The following is an 18,488-nucleotide window of genomic DNA, read 5'->3' on the forward strand; positions in this document are numbered from 1 at the left end:
CTGTTTACTACACCTGACAAATTTCTCCTCACCCGAATTTTCTGTGGTGGATCCTACATATTGGAGTTTACAGATTTTAGAGTCAATCAGAAATATTACATTTTTGGTATTACAATGAATACATTTATTGATCATATATTCATTATTTCTTACTGTAGAGATTAAGGATTTTCCATTTTTCACATAGTTGCAACAAGTCCAGACCATAAAAAGCCTTAGTAGATACCAAGTTTTATCACCATCTTTGGATTTTTTTAAAAATAGACTTGTAGACAATATATCTCATAAAGTAGGAGCTTTCCTAGCCATAAATCTAATGGTTCAGAGCGTATTTCTCTAGTTTCTTATCTTGATACAAGATGGGGACACGGTTTTTGATGATGTTGCTCACCGCACTGAATTGCTTACTGAAAGTGGTGACACACGTGATGGATTTCTGGTTATTATCTCTTGTTCTATTATTCCTGCTGTTGTTCATTACCATGGAATCACGATTCTTTTTATCAACTATAAATTACAACCTCTCTAACATCCATTTAGTAAAACCTCGTACTTAACCTATTCCTGATCTTCCACTTTTCCTCATTATAACCTGTTTTAGTGGAAGTATTCCTCTTGGATTTCAAAAACTCCCCCACTGGGACATTTCTAATAGTATGTCTAAGATGACTGGACGATCTATTTAGTATAGAATATGTTGCAGTATTTTTTAGAAAAGGAGATACAATAGTCACAAGAATCTAGTGTGAGAGTCAAATCTAAAAAATCAATACTTTTTTCTGTACGTTAAAGGTAAATATTAGGGATGATCGAATACCTCAAATATTCGGCTTCGTGAATATTTTCCGAATAGGTCGTCGCTATGCGAATATTTGATGTGCAATGTAAGTAGAGATGAGCGAACTGGTCCCGGTTCGGCTCGAGGCCGGTTCGCCGAACGGGGGTCCCGTTCGAGTTCGGTTCGTCGAACGTTCGACGAACCGAACTCAAACGTATAGGCTAGAATGGGAGGCAATCACAAACACATAAAAATGCATGATAAATGTACACAAACAGTTAATAAACATTGCCATAACACTTACCGGTCCTCGCGATCCCTTCTGCACTCTGTCTCCTGCCGCTATTCCATCCGATGATCGCTGAATCCTCCCGGTGACCTGCACTGCCAGCAGAGATGCAGGACCTATCGTGACGTCAAAATAGCCATGTGACCAGTCATGTGGCTATTATCTCATTGGCTACAGACTGGTCACATGACTATGACACGTCATGTAGGACCTGCGAGTGCATCTCTCCGGTACACGGTGCACATATGTGTATCGCCGTGTACCGGCGACATGCTCTAGCACACGGTCGACTCCCCGTTCCGTTAGGGACCGGCTGACACAGCCGGTCATTAACGGAGATCACCGTTGCCATAGCAACGCAGTTAGCGGTGACGTCACCGCTAACCGCGGCTCCGAGAGCACCGTTGCTATGGTAACACGTCTGTCAGCGTTACCGCTAGCAGCCAGCAGTGATCACTCACGGAGTGAAGGCTGCACGCTGCTGCACGATTGTAGTGAGCATTGTAGTGAGGATGGAGGTTCCCCAGCCCCAAGTGATGAGCTGGTGAATCTCATCCTTCCTCACTACAATCGTCACTACTACTACACTAGAAAGAAAGAAGACAGAAGAGCAGGATCGTGGAGGGCTGACAGGGGGTAATAAAGATGGAGTCTCTAATGTGTCTGTGTATTTATTTCTATTAAAGTATTTTTTCTCTGTGTGGTGTCTTTTTTTTAACCCTTTATTGGAGATTCTTAATGGCCGGGTCAAACGTGCCTGACATTAAGAATCTCTGGCTTAATACTGGCTGGAAAAACAAAGCCAGTATTAACTCATGATTACCCAACAAGCCACCCGGCTCCAGGGCTGTTGGAAGAGTTGGATACAGCGCCAGATGATGGCGCTTCTATGAGAGCGCCATTTTCTGGGACGGCTGCGGACTGAAATCCGCAGCAGAGGCGCCCACAAACCTCGGGCTAACCTGTGCTGCGGATTCCAATCCCCAGCTGCCTAGTTGTACCCGGCTGGACACAAAAATGGGGCGAAGCCCACGTCATTTGTTTTTTAATTATTTCATGAAATAAGTGAAATAATTAAAAAAAACGGGCTTCCCTATATTTTTGGTTCCCAGCCGGGTACAAATAGGCAACTGGGGGTTGGAGGCAGCCCGTGGCTGCCAGCTGTACCTGGCTAGCATACAAAAATATGGCGAAGCCCACGTCATTTTTTTGGTGGGCAAAAAACTTCTGCATACAGTCCTGGATGGAGTATGCTGAGCCTTGTAGTTCTGCAGCTGCTGTCTGCTCTTCTCCATACAGACAGACAGCAGCTGCAGAACTACAAGGCTCAGCATACTCCATCCAGGACTGTATGCAGAAGTTTTTTGCCCCCTGAAAAAATTATGTGGGCTTCGCCATATTTTTGTATGCTAGCCAGGTACAGCAGGCAGGTACGGCTGCCCCCAACCCCCAGTTGCCTATTTGTACCCGGCTGGGAACCAAAAATAAAGGGAAGCCCTTTTTTTATTATTTCATGAATTTCATGAAATAATTAGAAAACAAATGACGTAGGCTTTGCCCCATTTTTGTGTCCAGCCAGGTACAACTAGGCAGCTGGGGATTGGAATCCGCACCACAGGTTGGCCTGAGCTTTCTGGGCCCCACTGCTGCGAATTGCAGTCTGCAGCCACCTCAGAAAATGGCATTTTCATAGAAGCGCCATCTTCTGGCGCTGTATCCAACTCTTCCAGCACCTGCCTGCTATACCTGGCTAGCATACAAAAATATGGCGAAGCTCACGTCCTTTTTTTGTAGTTTTTTGGCAAAAAAAATAAAAAATGCTTCCCTGGATTTTCCATTGCCAGTGAAGGTAACACCAAGCAGTGGGGGTTAGCAGCCAGTAGCTGCTTGGATTACCCTTAGCTAGCAATACAAAAAATGCAGCGGGAGCCCATATATATTTTTTTTAATTATTTATTTAAATAACTAAAAATAAAATGGGCTTCCCTGTATTTTGATTGCTGGACATCACAGTGCTGTAAAAATAAATCTTTAAAAAAATGACGTAGCGCTCCGCGGTATTTTTGATTCTCAGCGCAGATAAAGCAGACAGCTATGGGTTGCCACCCCCATCTGCCTGCCGTTACCTTGGTTGGCAATCAAAATACAGGGAAGCCCATTAATTTTTTCTATTTAAAATAGTTAAAAAAAAAAAATGACGTTGGGTCCCCCCATTTTTGATAGCCAGCTAGGGTAAAGCAGACGGCTGTAGCCTGAAAACCACAGCTGGCAGCTTTACCGTGGTTGGGGATCCAATGTGGAGGTCCCCTCAGGCTCTTTTTTATAATTATTTTATAAATATTAATAATTACACAATAAAAGTAGGGTCCCCCCCAAATTGGATCACCAGCCAAGGTAAAGCGGACAGCTGTGGTCTGGTATTCTCAGGGTGGGAAGGTCCATAGTTATTGGGCCTTCACAACCTAAAAATAGCAGGCCGCAGGCACCCCAGACGTGGCGCATCCACTAGATGCGCCAATCCTGGCGCTTCACACCAGCTCATCCCGTGCCCTGGTGCAGTGGCAAACGGGGTAATAAATCGGGTTGATACTAGCTGTAAAGTCACCTGAGATCAAGCCCAGCAGTTTGTGATGTCATGGCGTCTATTAGATACCCAACATCATAAACTGTCAGTACTAACAAAAACAAAAAATCGACAAAAGAAATTTATTTGAAAAAACAGTCCCCAAAACATTTCCTCTTTCACCAATTTATTGTAAGAAAAAAAATAAAGGGGTCCCACGACGACTCTGGACCGTCTAGAATATGGGGGGGAGACACTCAGGGAACGTATCCCCCATTTTCTAGGAGTGCGGACCCTTCATGTGAGGAGTGTGGGTGCAATGAATCTGCACTCACTCTCCCCGGGTCCACAGCAGCAGAGTCCATGTCGTAATGGTTGCTACCAAAGCTGCAATGCCCTGCTCATGAGGTAAGAGCATGCCTAATCAGGAGAACTACTGTAGAGGAAACTCTGCTCACTGGTATATATATAGGTGCTCAGAGGTAATAATAGATAAAATTAGTGAGTAACCTCGGCACTCTAAATCTCCCAGACTAAGTCAGTAAGTCACAATGGATAGTAATGCAAAATCACTCTTTATTGGTCCATATTAAGAAAAAAAAAATTTTCATAAGCATATATGTTTTTGTCCAAAACAAGTTACAAATGACGTTTCGGCCTGAGCCTTCGTCAGATTGGACTTATCTGCATGTAATCATGAAAAATGACAATAATCAGTATCACATAAGAGTGAGAGAACAATAACATAAACTCGAACAACGTAGAGGTACAATTGGGATGCAGCAAAAAAATTGCAACACAGCAAGAAATGAAACACATGATACAAATGTCATAATACAGTACAAGGACAAAATAGTAATGACAAATAAGGGGTCAGAGTAGACTTAGACAGCTCTGGTACGAAAGAGATGTCAATCATAAAGTAGCATGTGCAGTAGGTGTAGAGCTACAGTATGCATGGCAGAGCTAATGGGTAGACCGACCATAGAAAAAGAACGGAGAAAAAGTGGAGAAAAAGTGGAGCATAAGAGGAGAAAAAGTGGAGAAAAAGTGGAGAAAAAGTGGAGCATAAGAGGAGAAAAAGTGGAGAAAAAAGTGGAGAAAAAGTGGAGAAAAAAGTGGAGAAAAAGTGGAGAAAAATTGGAGAAAAAGTGGAGCATAAGAGGAGAAAAAGTGGAGAAAAAGTGGAGAAAAAGTGGAGAAAAAGTGGAGAAAAAGTGGAGCATAAGAGGAGAAAAAGTGGAGAAAAAAGTGGAGAAAAAGTGGAGCATAAGAGGAGAAAAAGTGGAGAAAAAGTGGAGAAAAAGTGGAGAAAAAAGTGGAGAAAAAGTGGAGAAAAAGTGGAGATTAAGAGGAGAAAAAGTGGAGATTAAGAGGAGAAAAAGTGGAGAAAAAGTGGAGCATAAGAGGAGAAAAAGTGGAGAAAAAGTGGAGAAAAAGTGGAGCATAAGAGGAGAAAAAGTGGAGAAAAAAGTGGAGAAAAAGTGGAGCATAAGAGGAGAAAAAGTGGAGAAAAAGTGGAGAAAAAGTGGAGCATAAGAGGAGAAAAAGTGGAGCATAAGAGGAGAAAAAGTGGAGAAAAAGTGGAAAAAAAGTGGAGCATAAGAGGAGAAAAAGTGGAGCATAAGAGGAGAAAAAGTGGAGAAAAAGTGGAGCATAAGAGGAGAAAAAGTGGAGAAAAAGTGGAGAAAAAGTGGAGCATAAGAGGAGAAAAAGTGGAGCATAAGAGGAGAAAAAGTGGAGAAAAAGTGGAGAAAAAGTGGAGAAAAAGTGGAGCATAAGAGGAGAAAAAGTGGAGAAAAAGTGGAGCATAAGAGGAGAAAAAGTGGAGATTAAGAGGAGAAAAAGTGGAGAAAAAGTGGAGCATAAGAGGAGAAAAAGTGGAGAAAAAGTGGAGAAAAAGTGGAGAAAAAGTGGAGCATGAGAGAAGAAAAAGTGGAGAAAAAAGTGGAGAAAAAGTGGAGAAAAAGTGGAGAAAAAGTGGAGAAAAAGTGGAGATTAAGAGGAGAAAAAGTGGAGAAAAAGTGGAGCATAAGAGGAGAAAAAGTGGAGAAAAAGTGGAGAAAAAGTGGAGAAAAAGTGGAGCATAAGAGAAGAAAAAGTGGAGAAAAAAGTGGAGAAAAAGTGGAGAAAAAGTGGAGAAAAAGTGGAGAAAAAGTGGAGATTAAGAGGAGAAAAAGTGGAGAAAAAGTGGAGCATAAGAGGAGAAAAAGTGGAGAAAAAGTGGAGAAAAAGTGGAGCATAAGAGGAGAAAAAGTGGAGAAAAAGTGGAGCATAAGAGGAGAAAAAGTGGAGAAAAAGTGGAGAAAAAGTGGAGCATAAGAGAAGAAAAAGTGGAGAAAAAAGTGGAGAAAAAGTGGAATAAAAGTGGAGAAAAAGTGGAGAAAAAGTGGAGATTAGGAGGAGAAAAAGTGGAGAAAAAGTGGAGCATAAGAGGAGAAAAAGTGGAGCATAAGAGGAGAAAAAGTGGAGAAAAAAGTGGAGAAAAAGTGGAGCATAAGAGGAGAAAAAGTGGAGAAAAAGTGGAGAAAAAGTGGAGAAAAAGTGGAGCATAAGAGAAGAAAAAGTGGAGAAAAAAGTGGAGAAAAAGTGGAGAAAAAGTGGAGAAAAAGTGGAGAAAAAGTGGAGATTAAGAGGAGAAAAAGTGGAGAAAAAGTGGAGCATAAGAGGAGAAAAAGTGGAGAAAAAGTGGAGAAAAAGTGGAGCATAAGAGGAGAAAAAGTGGAGAAAAAAGTGGAGAAAAAGTGGAGAAAAAAGTGGAGAAAAAGTGGAGAAAAAGTGGAAAAAAAGTGGAGAAAAAGTGGAGAAAAAGTGGAGCATAAGAGGAGAAAAAGTGGAGAAAAAAGTGGAGAAAAAGTGGAGAAAAAAGTGGAGAAAAAGTGGAGAAAAAGTGGAGCATAAGAGGAGAAAAAGTGGAGAAAATGTGGAGAAAAAGTGGAGAAAAAGTGGAGAAAAAGTGGAGAAAAAGTGGAGCATAAGAGGAGAAAAAGTGGAGAAAAAGTGGAGCATAAGAGGAGAAAAAGTGGAGAAAAAGTGGAGAAAAAGTGGAGAAAAAGTGGAGCATAAGAGGAGAAAAAGTGGAGAAAAAGTGGAGCATAAGAGGAGAAAAAGTGGAGATTAAGAGGAGAAAAAGTGGAGAAAAAGTGGAGCATAAGAGGAGAAAAAGTGGAGAAAAAGTGGAGAAAAAGTGGAGAAAAAGTGGAGCATAAGAGAAGAAAAAGTGGAGAAAAAAGTGGAGAAAAAGTGGAGAAAAAGTGGAGAAAAAGTGGAGAAAAAGTGGAGATTAAGAGGAGAAAAAGTGGAGAAAAAGTGGAGCATAAGAGGAGAAAAAGTGGAGAAAAAGTGGAGAAAAAGTGGAGATTAAGAGGAGAAAAAGTGGAGCATAAGAGGAGAAAAAGTGGAGAAAAAAGTGGAGAAAAAGTGGAGAAAAAAGTGGAGAAAAAGTGGAGAAAAAGTGGAAACAAAGTGCAGAAAAAGTGGAGAAAAAGTGGAGCATAAGAGGAGAAAAAGTGGAGAAAAAAGTGGAGAAAAAAGTGGAGCATAAGAGGAGAAAAAGTGGAGAAAAAAGTGGAGAAAAAGTGGAGAAAAAGTGGAGCATAAGAGGAGAAAAAGTGGAGAAAAAAGTGGAGAAAAAAGTGGAGAAAAAAGTGGAGAAAAAGTGGAGAAAAAGTGGAGAAAAAAATGGAGAAAAAGTGGAGAAAAAGTGGAGAAAAAGTGGAGATTAAGAGGAGAAAAAGTGGAGCATAAGAGGAGAAAAAGTGGAGAAAAAGTGGAGAAAAAGTGGAGAAAAAGTGGAGAAAAAAGTGGAGAAAAAGTGGAGCATAAGAGGAGAAAAAGTGGAGAAAAAGTGGAGAAAAAGTGGAGAAAAAGTGGAGCATAAGAGGAGAAAAAGTGGAGAAAAAGTGGAGCATAAGAGGAGAAAAAGTGGAGAAAAAGTGGAGAAAAAGTGGAGCATAAGAGGAGAAAAAGTGGAGAAAAAGTGGAGAAAAAGTGGAGCATAAGAGGAGAAAAAGTGGAGATTAAGAGGAGAAAAAGTGGAGAAAAAGTGGAGCATAAGAGGAGAAAAAGTGGAGAAAAAGTGGAGAAAAAGTGGAGCATAAGAGGAGAAAAAGTGGAGAAAAAAGTGGAGAAAAAGTGGAGAAAAAGTGGAGAAAAAGTGGAGATTAAGAGGAGAAAAAGTGGAGAAAAAGTGGAGCATAAGAGGAGAAAAAGTGGAGAAAAAAGTGGAGAAAAAAGTGGAGAAAAAGTGGAGAAAAAAATGGAGAAAAAGTGGAGCACCCTTTGGTACCTTTCATGTGGCACTAAGGGGTGCTTAGCTTTGTATTTAGCCAAAAAAATGAAAAAAAAATGACGTAGGGTTACCCCTAGTTTTGTAGCCAGCTAGGGTAAAGCAGACGGCTGCAGCCTGCAGACCACAGCTGGCAACCTCACCTTGGGTGGTAATCCAAAACTGAGGGCACCCCACGCTGTTATTTTAAATTAAATAAATAATTAAAAAAAAAAACACGTAGGGGTCCCCCAAAATTGGATCACCAGCCAAGGTAAAGCAGACAGCTGGGGCCTGATATTCTCAGACTAGGGAGGTCCATGGTTATTGGAATCTCCCCAGCCTAAAAATAGCAGGCCGCAGCCGCCCCAGAAGTGGCGCATCCATTAGATGCGCCAATCCTGGTGCTTCGCCCCAGCTCATCCCGCGCCCTGGTGCGGTGGCAAACGGGGTAATATATGGGGTTAATACCAGATGTGTAATGTCACCTGGCATCAAGCCCTGGGGTTGGTGAGGTCAGGCGTCTATCAGATACCCGACATCACCAACCCAGTCAATAATAAAAAAAAATAGACAACAAACACATTTTTATTTGAAAAAACACTCCCCAAAACATTCCCTCTTTAACCAATTTATTAGAAAGAAAAACAAATCCAGGTCTGCTGTAATCCAAGGGGTTGCCATGACGATCCACACTGTCCCAGTCAATGAAGAGCAGGATGTTCCCCATTGGCTGGGAGAGCAATGCAGTGACCTGAGCTAACATCAATGGGTCAGCCCAGGTCACTGCAGGGCATGACAAGTGCTGCTGTCAGCGAGGTACATTACCTGCGCTGATCTCCAGCACTGCCGACAGCCCCTGTCACTGAGGTCAATGACCGGCGCCTTCACATCAAGTATCGCGAGAGGTCCGTGACGTCACCGCCAGTGTCAGTCTCGGGTCGGAAGCGATAGGTGATGTGACAAGCGGCGGCCATGGAGGACAGTGACAGCGCTGAGGTCGGGATGGCGGGACTTCATCACCGCAGGTAAGCCGAGCGGGGGGGTGGGGGGGTGTGTGTGAGAGTGTGTGTGTGTGTGCGCGTGTGTATATGTATGTATACATGCCGTGGGCAGGAGGGGGCGGGGTGAGCTGAGCGGGAAGTGTGGGCTTCCTGCACGTAACTAAGATAAACATCGGGTTACTAACCAAAGCGCTTTGCTTGGATACCCGATGTTTATCTTGGTTACCAGCTTGTGGCAGGCTGCCAGCGATGGCTCCTGCACACTGCAGCTGTAAAAAGCCCTGCTTTTTGCTGCTAGAACCGTTCTCGAACGTATCTAGAACTATCGAGCTTTTGCAAAAAGCTCGAGTTCTAGTTCGATCTCGAACAGCCCCAAAAATCACTCAAGCTTAGAACTGGAGAACCGCGAACCGCGCTCAACTCTAAATGTAAGTCTATGGGAAGCCCGAATAGTTCCGAATAGTTGCTATTCGGGTTTCTCATAGACTTACATTGCACATTGAATATTCGCGAATAGTCGTATAGCAGTGACCTATTCGGAAAATATTCACCAAGCCGAATATTTGAGGTATTCAATCATCCCTAGTAAATATCAAGTACATACCATTGCTGCTTAAAAAATCAATAAAATTGGACGCTAAATCCCACAGTCCATCCCATATTAGGAGGATGTCATCACTTGAAAAACAGAAGTGTTGCCTTTAGATTTTTGCTCAGCCTATTTGTAGCAATATGGGGTCTTTTATTTTCCACATTTTCTGCCTTTTATATCTGATTCATAAATCACCTACAATTAAGTGAAAAATGTGATGATGAGAACCCGGTGTAATAAGGCACCAAACCACTAGATGTCACCAGGCACTCTAATGGAGTGGATCTGCCGGGTGTGTACAGTAGGTGTCGCTAGACAAATCTAATGAGGGGCAGTAAAACAAGCCAAGGGTCAAAAGTCAGGAGATAATGTAAATGACAAGAGGAGCGAGCAGAGCCAGAGTCAGGGGATGAGCCAGGTATGGTAAACAGAGAGGTTACGTAAGTACAAGGGAGTGAGCAGAGCCAGAGTCAGGGGACAATCTGGGGTTGGTAAACAGATGTCAAGTAAGTATGAGAGTGAGGAGAGAAAGAGTCATGTAACAAGTCGAGGTCAGAATGTCAGGGAATCAAGTCAGTAGGTAACAAGACGGGAGGGGAACAGCGGAACTAGGTAGCAGGACAAAATTAGGTCAGACAATTATGGGAACCAGAGACATGCACTTCTAAACATGACCTATCACTAGCGGCATTCTGGGTGAAACAGCTCCCAGATAAAGCGTAACAATCCCCCACAACGAGGTTCCAAAGAACAGACCCCTCCCATACCACACAGGACTCGACTGGGAACCGGGGAAAAATAGGAGGTCCAGCATTGGCTCTGCAGGAAAGCAGAACACCGCAGAGCAGAATCAGGACAGAAATATTTATAACACATGTGACCATTACAGGTAACCAAATACATGGTGTTGAGTTAGTATACTTGCATTTTTTCAATATTTTTTTAGAATACTTAATTTAATTTTTTTAAGGTATTTTTAATTAAACAAAGAGATTTTCTGTAACCATATTTTCTTTTAATATGAGCACACTGGCATACTTGCGTATGTAAGAATATATTTAGAATTATGAAAAGACAGCTTTTAGGTGAACTTTATTTGATCTCAGGCTTTTTCTATTTTGTTGCCAGTCCTAGAAATAAGTACTATATCTAGATATCATATTCACAAGGAGGTCCTTCCCTTGTATATATTTACAATCAGGCTTCATCTTACCATTGGGAACTTAACCTGTATATTACAACCATCCTCCTAATAGTGATTTTATTGTCAAAGTACAGTTATTCAGAGGCATAACATGGGGGATGCCCAACAAACTCAATTAACCTTGGCACCAAATTTTAATATGACACCAATGCAAATGGATTGTATGGTACAGAATGGATCCATAGGCTCCCTGCACCATCACTCTTCATCCTGCAGTGCAGGCTGCTCTTAGCCTATGGTCTACAAGATGACAGAACACCAACACAGGTGACACAAAGAAGTCACTGTGCAACATCACCTTGGATATTTTTTTTTATTACAAAGTTAAGACATTTTTACCAGGTTAGGACGACATTATTACCAGTTGGGGCATTAATACCAGATTGGGATATTATTGCCAGGTTAGGACATTATTACCAAGATGGCATATTATTACCAGGTTAGGACATTATTACCAGGTTGGGACATTATTACCAGGTTGGCATATTATTACCAGGTTAGGACATTATTACCAGGTTGGCATATTATTACCAGGTTGGGACATTATTACCAGGTTGGCATATTATTACCAGGTTGGGACATTATTACCAGGTTGGAACATTGTTACCAGGTTGGGACATTATTACCAGATTGGGACATTGTTACCAGGTTGGCATATTATTACCAGGTTAGGACATTATTACCAGATTGGGACATTATTACCAGGTTGGGAAATTTTTACTAGATGGGGACATTGTTACCAGATTGGGACATGATTACCAGATTGGGACATTGTTACCAGGTTGGGACATTATTACTAGGTTGAGACATTATTACCAGGTTGGGACATTTTTACTAGGTTGGGATATCATTACCAGGTTGGGACATTTTTACTAGATTGGGACATTGTTACTAGATTGGGACATGATTACCGGATTGGGACATTATTACCAGGGTAGGACATTATTATCAGGTTAGGACAATATTACCAGGTTGGGACATTATTACTAGGTTTTCGGGCATATTATTTGTCTTGTTCCAAGACCTAGAAACCTATGCTATGTCACTGGAGTCATCTAAATGTTTTAGTACAGTCATCTAGGTAAAACTTGGCCAAAGATATATCGAAATAACACCCTGTTGGCATTTCTAAAATCAAAAAAATCCATTGTACATCATCATAGAGGTTAGGATTCTAGATATTAATTTTCTACTTTGGGAATACTAACACAAAATTAAGCCTTTCATAAATTCAGCAATTCTAAATTTAAACAGCAGTAAAGTAAGATGAGGGCGCTATTACTTACAGCTTTCGATTTCTAGTGTGCAGTTTTGCTCATCGAGTGGATATCTCCTTAGGTCCATCATGCATGCAGCCGTGGTAGTAATCCTAAAAGAAGAACAGCAAAGTTGGTCAATTATTATATTTATAGGCCGTCAAATCTATTGCTAATAAAGTGTGATCATTATTCAATACTGAAAGTAAAATGATGCTTTTTAATTTATCACAAGAGAGCAAAAAAGCAAAAGAACCACGTGGGTGATAATTATATTGACAGAAGAGTCAATCGGTCAATGCAAACATGGTTTTCAAATGGGTCAACGTGATCCAGACTTGACTCTCATTATGCGATCATTATGTGAAAAGCTGAAGTAAAACCTTGAAGACAACACTATGATGAATGTTTTAACGTGAAATAATTAAAGTCTCCGATATGCGTTCAGATATCACCATATAACAGACATGTTAATTAAACCTTATTTAATAGTGTTTGGAGGGATAAATTGCTACATAACCGACTGAATACATTCATTGTAGTCAAAATAGAAGACATTTCAAAAGATAATAAGGTCCAGTTTCCGTGAAGGACCTCAGATGAAGAATGTTTTTATGACTGACGTCAAAGCTTAGACAGTATTGTTCAGTTAATTTCCACTAAGACACAATGTTGGAGACATAAAATAATAAAGTAGTTTGATCATCTATGTTCACTGCAATAATTATTTCAAATTAGATAGAAGGTATATCATTTAGGAAAAGCACAATTATTGGAATACAATGGGTCAGTGCCTAAAGTGTAACAATTCTTTTATATGTTTGACATGTCATAGAGACACAATAACAGTTGAATACTGGGGGTCCATGTACTCAGATCTCATGTTTCGATAAGACAAAGCCCCAGAAGTTCTGAACCAAACAATGAAGACTGACTCCATAGCATTTCCATACAACTCATCGAAACGTTTCAGGTGAGCACATATGCTCCTTCTTTTGGCAATCAGTGGCGGTCTGAGTCCCCAGATCCAAGCCAAATAAAACTTTTGAAGTTTCTTTCTGATAAGTACAAGACATCCAATTGAAAACCCAGAGGGATCTAAGATATAACAACAGTGTCCACACTTAAAGAGTCCAAAACTCTATTACTTCTGCTTATTTGTTCATCAATATAACAGAAACTCCATCTAGGCTGTTCTTACCCAGAAATAGCCAAGTGTGACCAAAACGAGACACAACACAACACTCGACATGACATTGTGAGACTGGTAAAGCACAAAAAGAGACCAGCATCCCAGCCAGAAGAAGAAGTGATGACTTCCCTGGTCTGGCTGCCACAGAGGACAAGGATGGACATATTCTGTACAAAGTTATTGTTTCCTATTCCTATATGTTTACCAATATATATATATATATATATATATATATATATATATACATATATATATATATATATATATATATATATATATATATATATATAGTAACACTAGTTCAAATTAATAGCATGGTTGCATAATATGGTTAAAAAAAAATACATATGTCCATCAAGTTCAACCGAGAGATAGGAAAAGGATAAAGGGAGGGGCATAGGTACATCTATAATGCATGACCCAATCTCCCCTAAAAAGCAAGTTTTTTCATCCTGTTCCCAAAAGTATATCGAATTGATTAACATTCAGAACAAGAATTTTATTCATAAACATAAATGTTTTTTTCAAACCATCTATGGTTCCCTCTGTGATTAACTCCTGAAGTAGGCCTTTCAACAGCTTAACAGTCCTCATGGAGATTGCACTAGTGTTTTTGGAGGCAGTTTTAGATGTACAGTAACTGCTTTTAACCAAACATTTTGTATAGGCCATTTAAATACTAGTATAAGAAAATTATGTCCCCTATATTCAACTTTTTTCAAGACTAAATTCATTTCATTATTTTATTCTTTCTTAAGATCAGTAATTTTCCGGTATGGATAAAGAAAGAATGAAATTACAAAGCTTTGTCTTGCAATGTTAAACACGTACAGAACACAAATTGCTCACAGATGGTACACAGATGCCATCCGTGTGCTGTACGTGTTTTCATGGACTAAAGGGGATGCTAGTCTCCTTACGGAGATGACATACTATACCAGCATGCCAGTGAGGAGACTTTTAAGCCACAATGCTCCTCTGGGAAATATTAAAATTGTCTCTTCAGGGAGGAAGAAGGCGAACTCTGGTGCCACCCCAATTTGAATATTTTCCAGAGGAGCATTGCGGCTTAAAAGTCTCCTCACTGGCATGCTGGTATGGTGTGAAAGTCTCTGTAAGGAGAATAGCGTCACCTTTAGTCTACATCTTAGCCTCTCATTCAGCCAGATAGATCTCATACTTTGCAGTGATGAGGGACAACCATCCTGAAACACCATGTCTGGAAATTGAGGTTCTGATCTTAAGTCATATGACAAGACTCATTGAAGGGTCACTTTTGACTCCTAGGATTGCTACCGCTAGGTGGCACCACAGTTCGCCTTCTTCCTCCCTGAAGAGACAATTTGTTTTTTATGGACACACACTTGTATTGACCTCATTTGTGCTGCTGAAAAAAAAAATTGACATGTCTCCACAGGGACGAACATGGTCGGCTTGGAGCCCATGTGCAAGAAATGTGTTTGGACCGCCCTTCTTTTATGTTGGCCAAGCTACAGCTTATATATATAATGTGGTTGTACATATATTACAAAGTCGCCTCTCATTCTGCATATTATCATCCTTTATTACAAAGTCCCCTATCTTGTTATGTACATCACCATCTTTTGTTATTTTTTGTTATTTATAGTGCCCTGTCTTTATTTCATAGTATCCTCTCTTGTTAGACACAAAATTAAATGACTGCTGGTGAAACATAGTAAAACTTCATTTCTAATGGAGAAGGCTGAAGGACTGGTCTTCTGGCCAGATGCTTCTCCATCACCAGTCATTTTATATTTAACAAGAGAAAATTATTTAACAGAGAGGGAGTTGTGGATAACAAAAATAATAAGAATATGCTATGCAAGAGATGGTGCTTTATCCAACAAAAGAAGATTATGTAACAGAGAGGGTGCTGTGAATAACAAAAATAACAAGAATATGCTATGTAAGTGACGGTGCTATACGTAACAAGAGAGGACGTTATATAATAAGGGACAGCGTCATACATAATTTCTGCCAAGCAGTCTCTCTGTGATTGCCCCACAACTCATTTAAATGCTACAGTATGTGCACACATTGGGTATTTGTTGCATTTTTTTTCACATGGATTTGTTGCAAAAAAACATACAAAGTGTATTTTATGCAGTGTTTTTCCTGCCAAAATATTGAATGTGTGCACATAACCTTAGTCCCGGTCCTGTGTCCTCACTTCCCACACACACATTTATTATAAATCCCTGATAGCGCATTATAAATTAGAGGGTGGGAGAAGATGTTATCAGGGTCTAATATTGAATTAGGGATGGGAGAGGATGTTATCAGGTTCTTAACAAAATTTGGACCTGTCCTCCACCTACATGATAGTCAGCAATATGGGCCCTTGTAGCGTTCTAGATCCTATAAAGACACATGTTCACCCCTATACAGTATAGTAATGTCCCAAACCTGGCTTCTTCCTGGTAAAATGTTCCCATCCTATCATAATTTTCCCCATTCTGAGTTCATTCCTGGTATATTGTCCTTTATCTTGAGCCCCTTCTTCATATAATGTTCCCCATCCTGGGCCCTTTCCAGTAATAATGTCCCCCATCCTGGGCCCTTTCCAGTAATAATGTCCCCCATCCTGGGCACTTTCCAGTAATAATGTGTCCAATACTAGGCCCTTTCCTGGGATAGTGTCTCCCAACATGGGCTTCTTCTCGGTATAATATTCGTCATCCTGTTCCACTTCCTGGTATAATGTGCCCCATCCTAGTCCCCTGCCTAGCTTAATGTGTATCATCCTGGTTCTTTTTCTGTATATTGTTCCCATTCCTGGTCCCCTTTCTGGTATAACGTTGCCCCATCCTGCTTCCTTTCCTGTATATTATGCCCCATCCTTGTATAATGTTGCCCCATCCTGGTCCACTTCCTGGTATTATGTCCCTATTCTATAATATTGTCCCACATTCTAAGTCAATTTCTGGTATAATGCTCCCCATGCTGAGCATTTCTGGCCCCTTCCTGGGATAGTATTTCCCAACATGGGTTTCTTCTTATATTATGCCACATCCTGGTCCCCATTCTGGTATAATGGTGCTTCATCCTGGTATCATACTGCCCCACCCTGGTCTAATGTGCTCTGCCTTGGTCCTCCTTCTGGTATATGTGCCCTTTCCAGGGTCCATGCCTGGTATAATGTCCCCCATCCTATTATGATGTACCTCCATTTGGGTCCATCCTTGATATAATGTGGAGCATCCAGGTATAATCTGCCCTATCCTGTTTCTATCCTTGATATAATGTGCCCCATCCTGGGTCCATTCCTGGTATAATGTGCCCCTTCTTGGGTCATCCCTGGTATAAAGTGCCCTATCCTGATATAATGTGTCCCATCCTTTGTCTTTCCCTGGTATAATGGGCCCTATCCTGATATAATGTGCCTCATTCTGGTAAAATGTACCACATCCTGGGTCCATCCCTTATATAATTTGTATAATGTGCCCTATTCTGGTAAAATGTGTACTATCGTGGTCACCTTTCAGGTTTAATGTGCCCCATCCTGGTATAATATGATCCCTCCTGGGTCTTTCCCTGGTATAATGTGCTCCAGCCAGTTACAAAGTGCCTCATCGTGGTCACCTTTCTAATCAAATGTGCCCATCCTTGACCCATTCATGAGATAATATGACTTGGTTTTGTCCAAGATATGAAAAAAAACAAGTCTACTCACCTTCCTCAGAGCCCACGCCACATGGTGTTCTCTTCAACAGTGGTGCAAGAGTCAGCAGCTGATGTCAGTATGCAAGCGACGTCAGTGTATGTATGACATCACTGTCATGTGCCAAAATCACACACATGTTAACGTTAGCTGCCAGCCTCTGATTGGCTGCTTGCGTGTATTACAGCACAGAGAGCCGGCGGGTTTCCTGTGCCACAGTACAATACAACTGAATGTGCGATCGAGGACTCATCCATCTGAAATAGTAGTCGGTGTCCTTTGGACCCGGTGCAGCTGCCACTGTGTCTCCATGTGGATAACATGGTCACACGGTTTATGTAAAAAGAAGGATATGTAAAGATCACCATAGGTTATAATGTGCATGAGTTGTAGCCATGAATAAAACACATACCACAAGTACTGGAAACACATACATGTAAAGGAAACCTAAGGGACAGATGAATAATTGAGTAGACATTGAGTTCCTTTTACAAGCTTTGATAAGGCTTTAAATATAACAGCTTTCAATGTTGTTACCAAACACGGTGGAACATAGGTTCATGTTTTTTTATTATGACGTTATTATGTATCCTTGACCCATTCCTATGTTAAGCTTAACAGAAACAAACAATATATTTGAAGCAGGAATATGTGTTATTTTTCTATTCCCATATAAAATCAGAGATAAAGAAGAATGATGAGAAAGAGAAGAAAATGTTATCATAAAACTTCTAGGCCATTTAAATATTGCCAAAACAAATGGTGCCGATGTGATCTTTGTCAATGGAAAATAATGTATAGCTCATCTTGGATTAAAGATAATTTATTGAAAGTCATTCTTTATGATTTATTTAATACTAAATAATCCCCCATAACACAATGGCTTCAGAGACACGGCAGAATCATCTTAAAATCTCCTTCCTCTCATACTGACTCTTACATACTAAAGAAACACTTGAGCTAACCTTCATCAACATAACCTTCCTGTTTTGTAATCCATTAAATCTTTTTCTACTTTATCAAATATTACTGTAAAATGAGTTAAAGACTATTTAAAGACTATGGAAATGGAATTTAAAAGCATATTCTGATGAAAGATATGTTGCATATCCTTATAAATGGCCGCTATGTGGGATTTCCAACATTTGAGAAAGCAGTTTAGGAATTCACAAAACTGCACTAATTTGTCTCTCTCATTCCCACTGACTATAGTGAAGGATCCAGGTTCCCGGAAACTATCACATCCTCAGTATGACAGGAATAAGCCAAGGAGGTCGTGGCAACTCCAATAAAAAGGTTTTACTTCAAACTAGAGTAGATGATAACATCTGATTAAAATATAACACGTTTCGGCTATAAAATCAGCCTTCTTCAGGTATATATATATATACATAAATGTATACATATACATATATATAAATGTACCTAGTAGGTTACCCTCATACCCACTGGCTATAATAGATAAACACTCATATGCACTGTCATCTATCCTTTGCTTTCCCTTTGGGACTACTGCCTTCTTCTTACAGCCCCCAAAAGGAGCCTTTTTTTATTAAATAATGAGAACCAGTGTATCAAACAGTTAAGGCACATCCTATAAATATAACAATAGTATCTGTAATTGCGGGATATGCTTAAAGAGGTTTTTCTTCAAAAAAAGT

General features: G+C 40.4%; 1 protein-coding gene across 1 annotated transcript in view; it reads right to left on the bottom strand.

Annotated features, from left to right (window-relative positions):
- The window catches only part of GABRB2 (gamma-aminobutyric acid type A receptor subunit beta2), a 559,541-nt gene that overhangs the window by 138,656 nt on the left and 402,397 nt on the right, over positions 1-18,488 (bottom strand). Inside the window, exon 5 of the mRNA XM_075344443.1 lies at positions 11,984-12,066. Within this exon, the coding sequence (XP_075200558.1) occupies positions 11,984-12,066 (83 nt within the window). The remainder of the gene's footprint in view (positions 1-11,983; positions 12,067-18,488) is intronic.

The sequence above is a fragment of the Anomaloglossus baeobatrachus genome, chromosome 4, assembly GCF_048569485.1.
Source record: "Anomaloglossus baeobatrachus isolate aAnoBae1 chromosome 4, aAnoBae1.hap1, whole genome shotgun sequence".
Classification (NCBI taxonomy): domain Eukaryota; kingdom Metazoa; phylum Chordata; class Amphibia; order Anura; family Aromobatidae; genus Anomaloglossus; species Anomaloglossus baeobatrachus.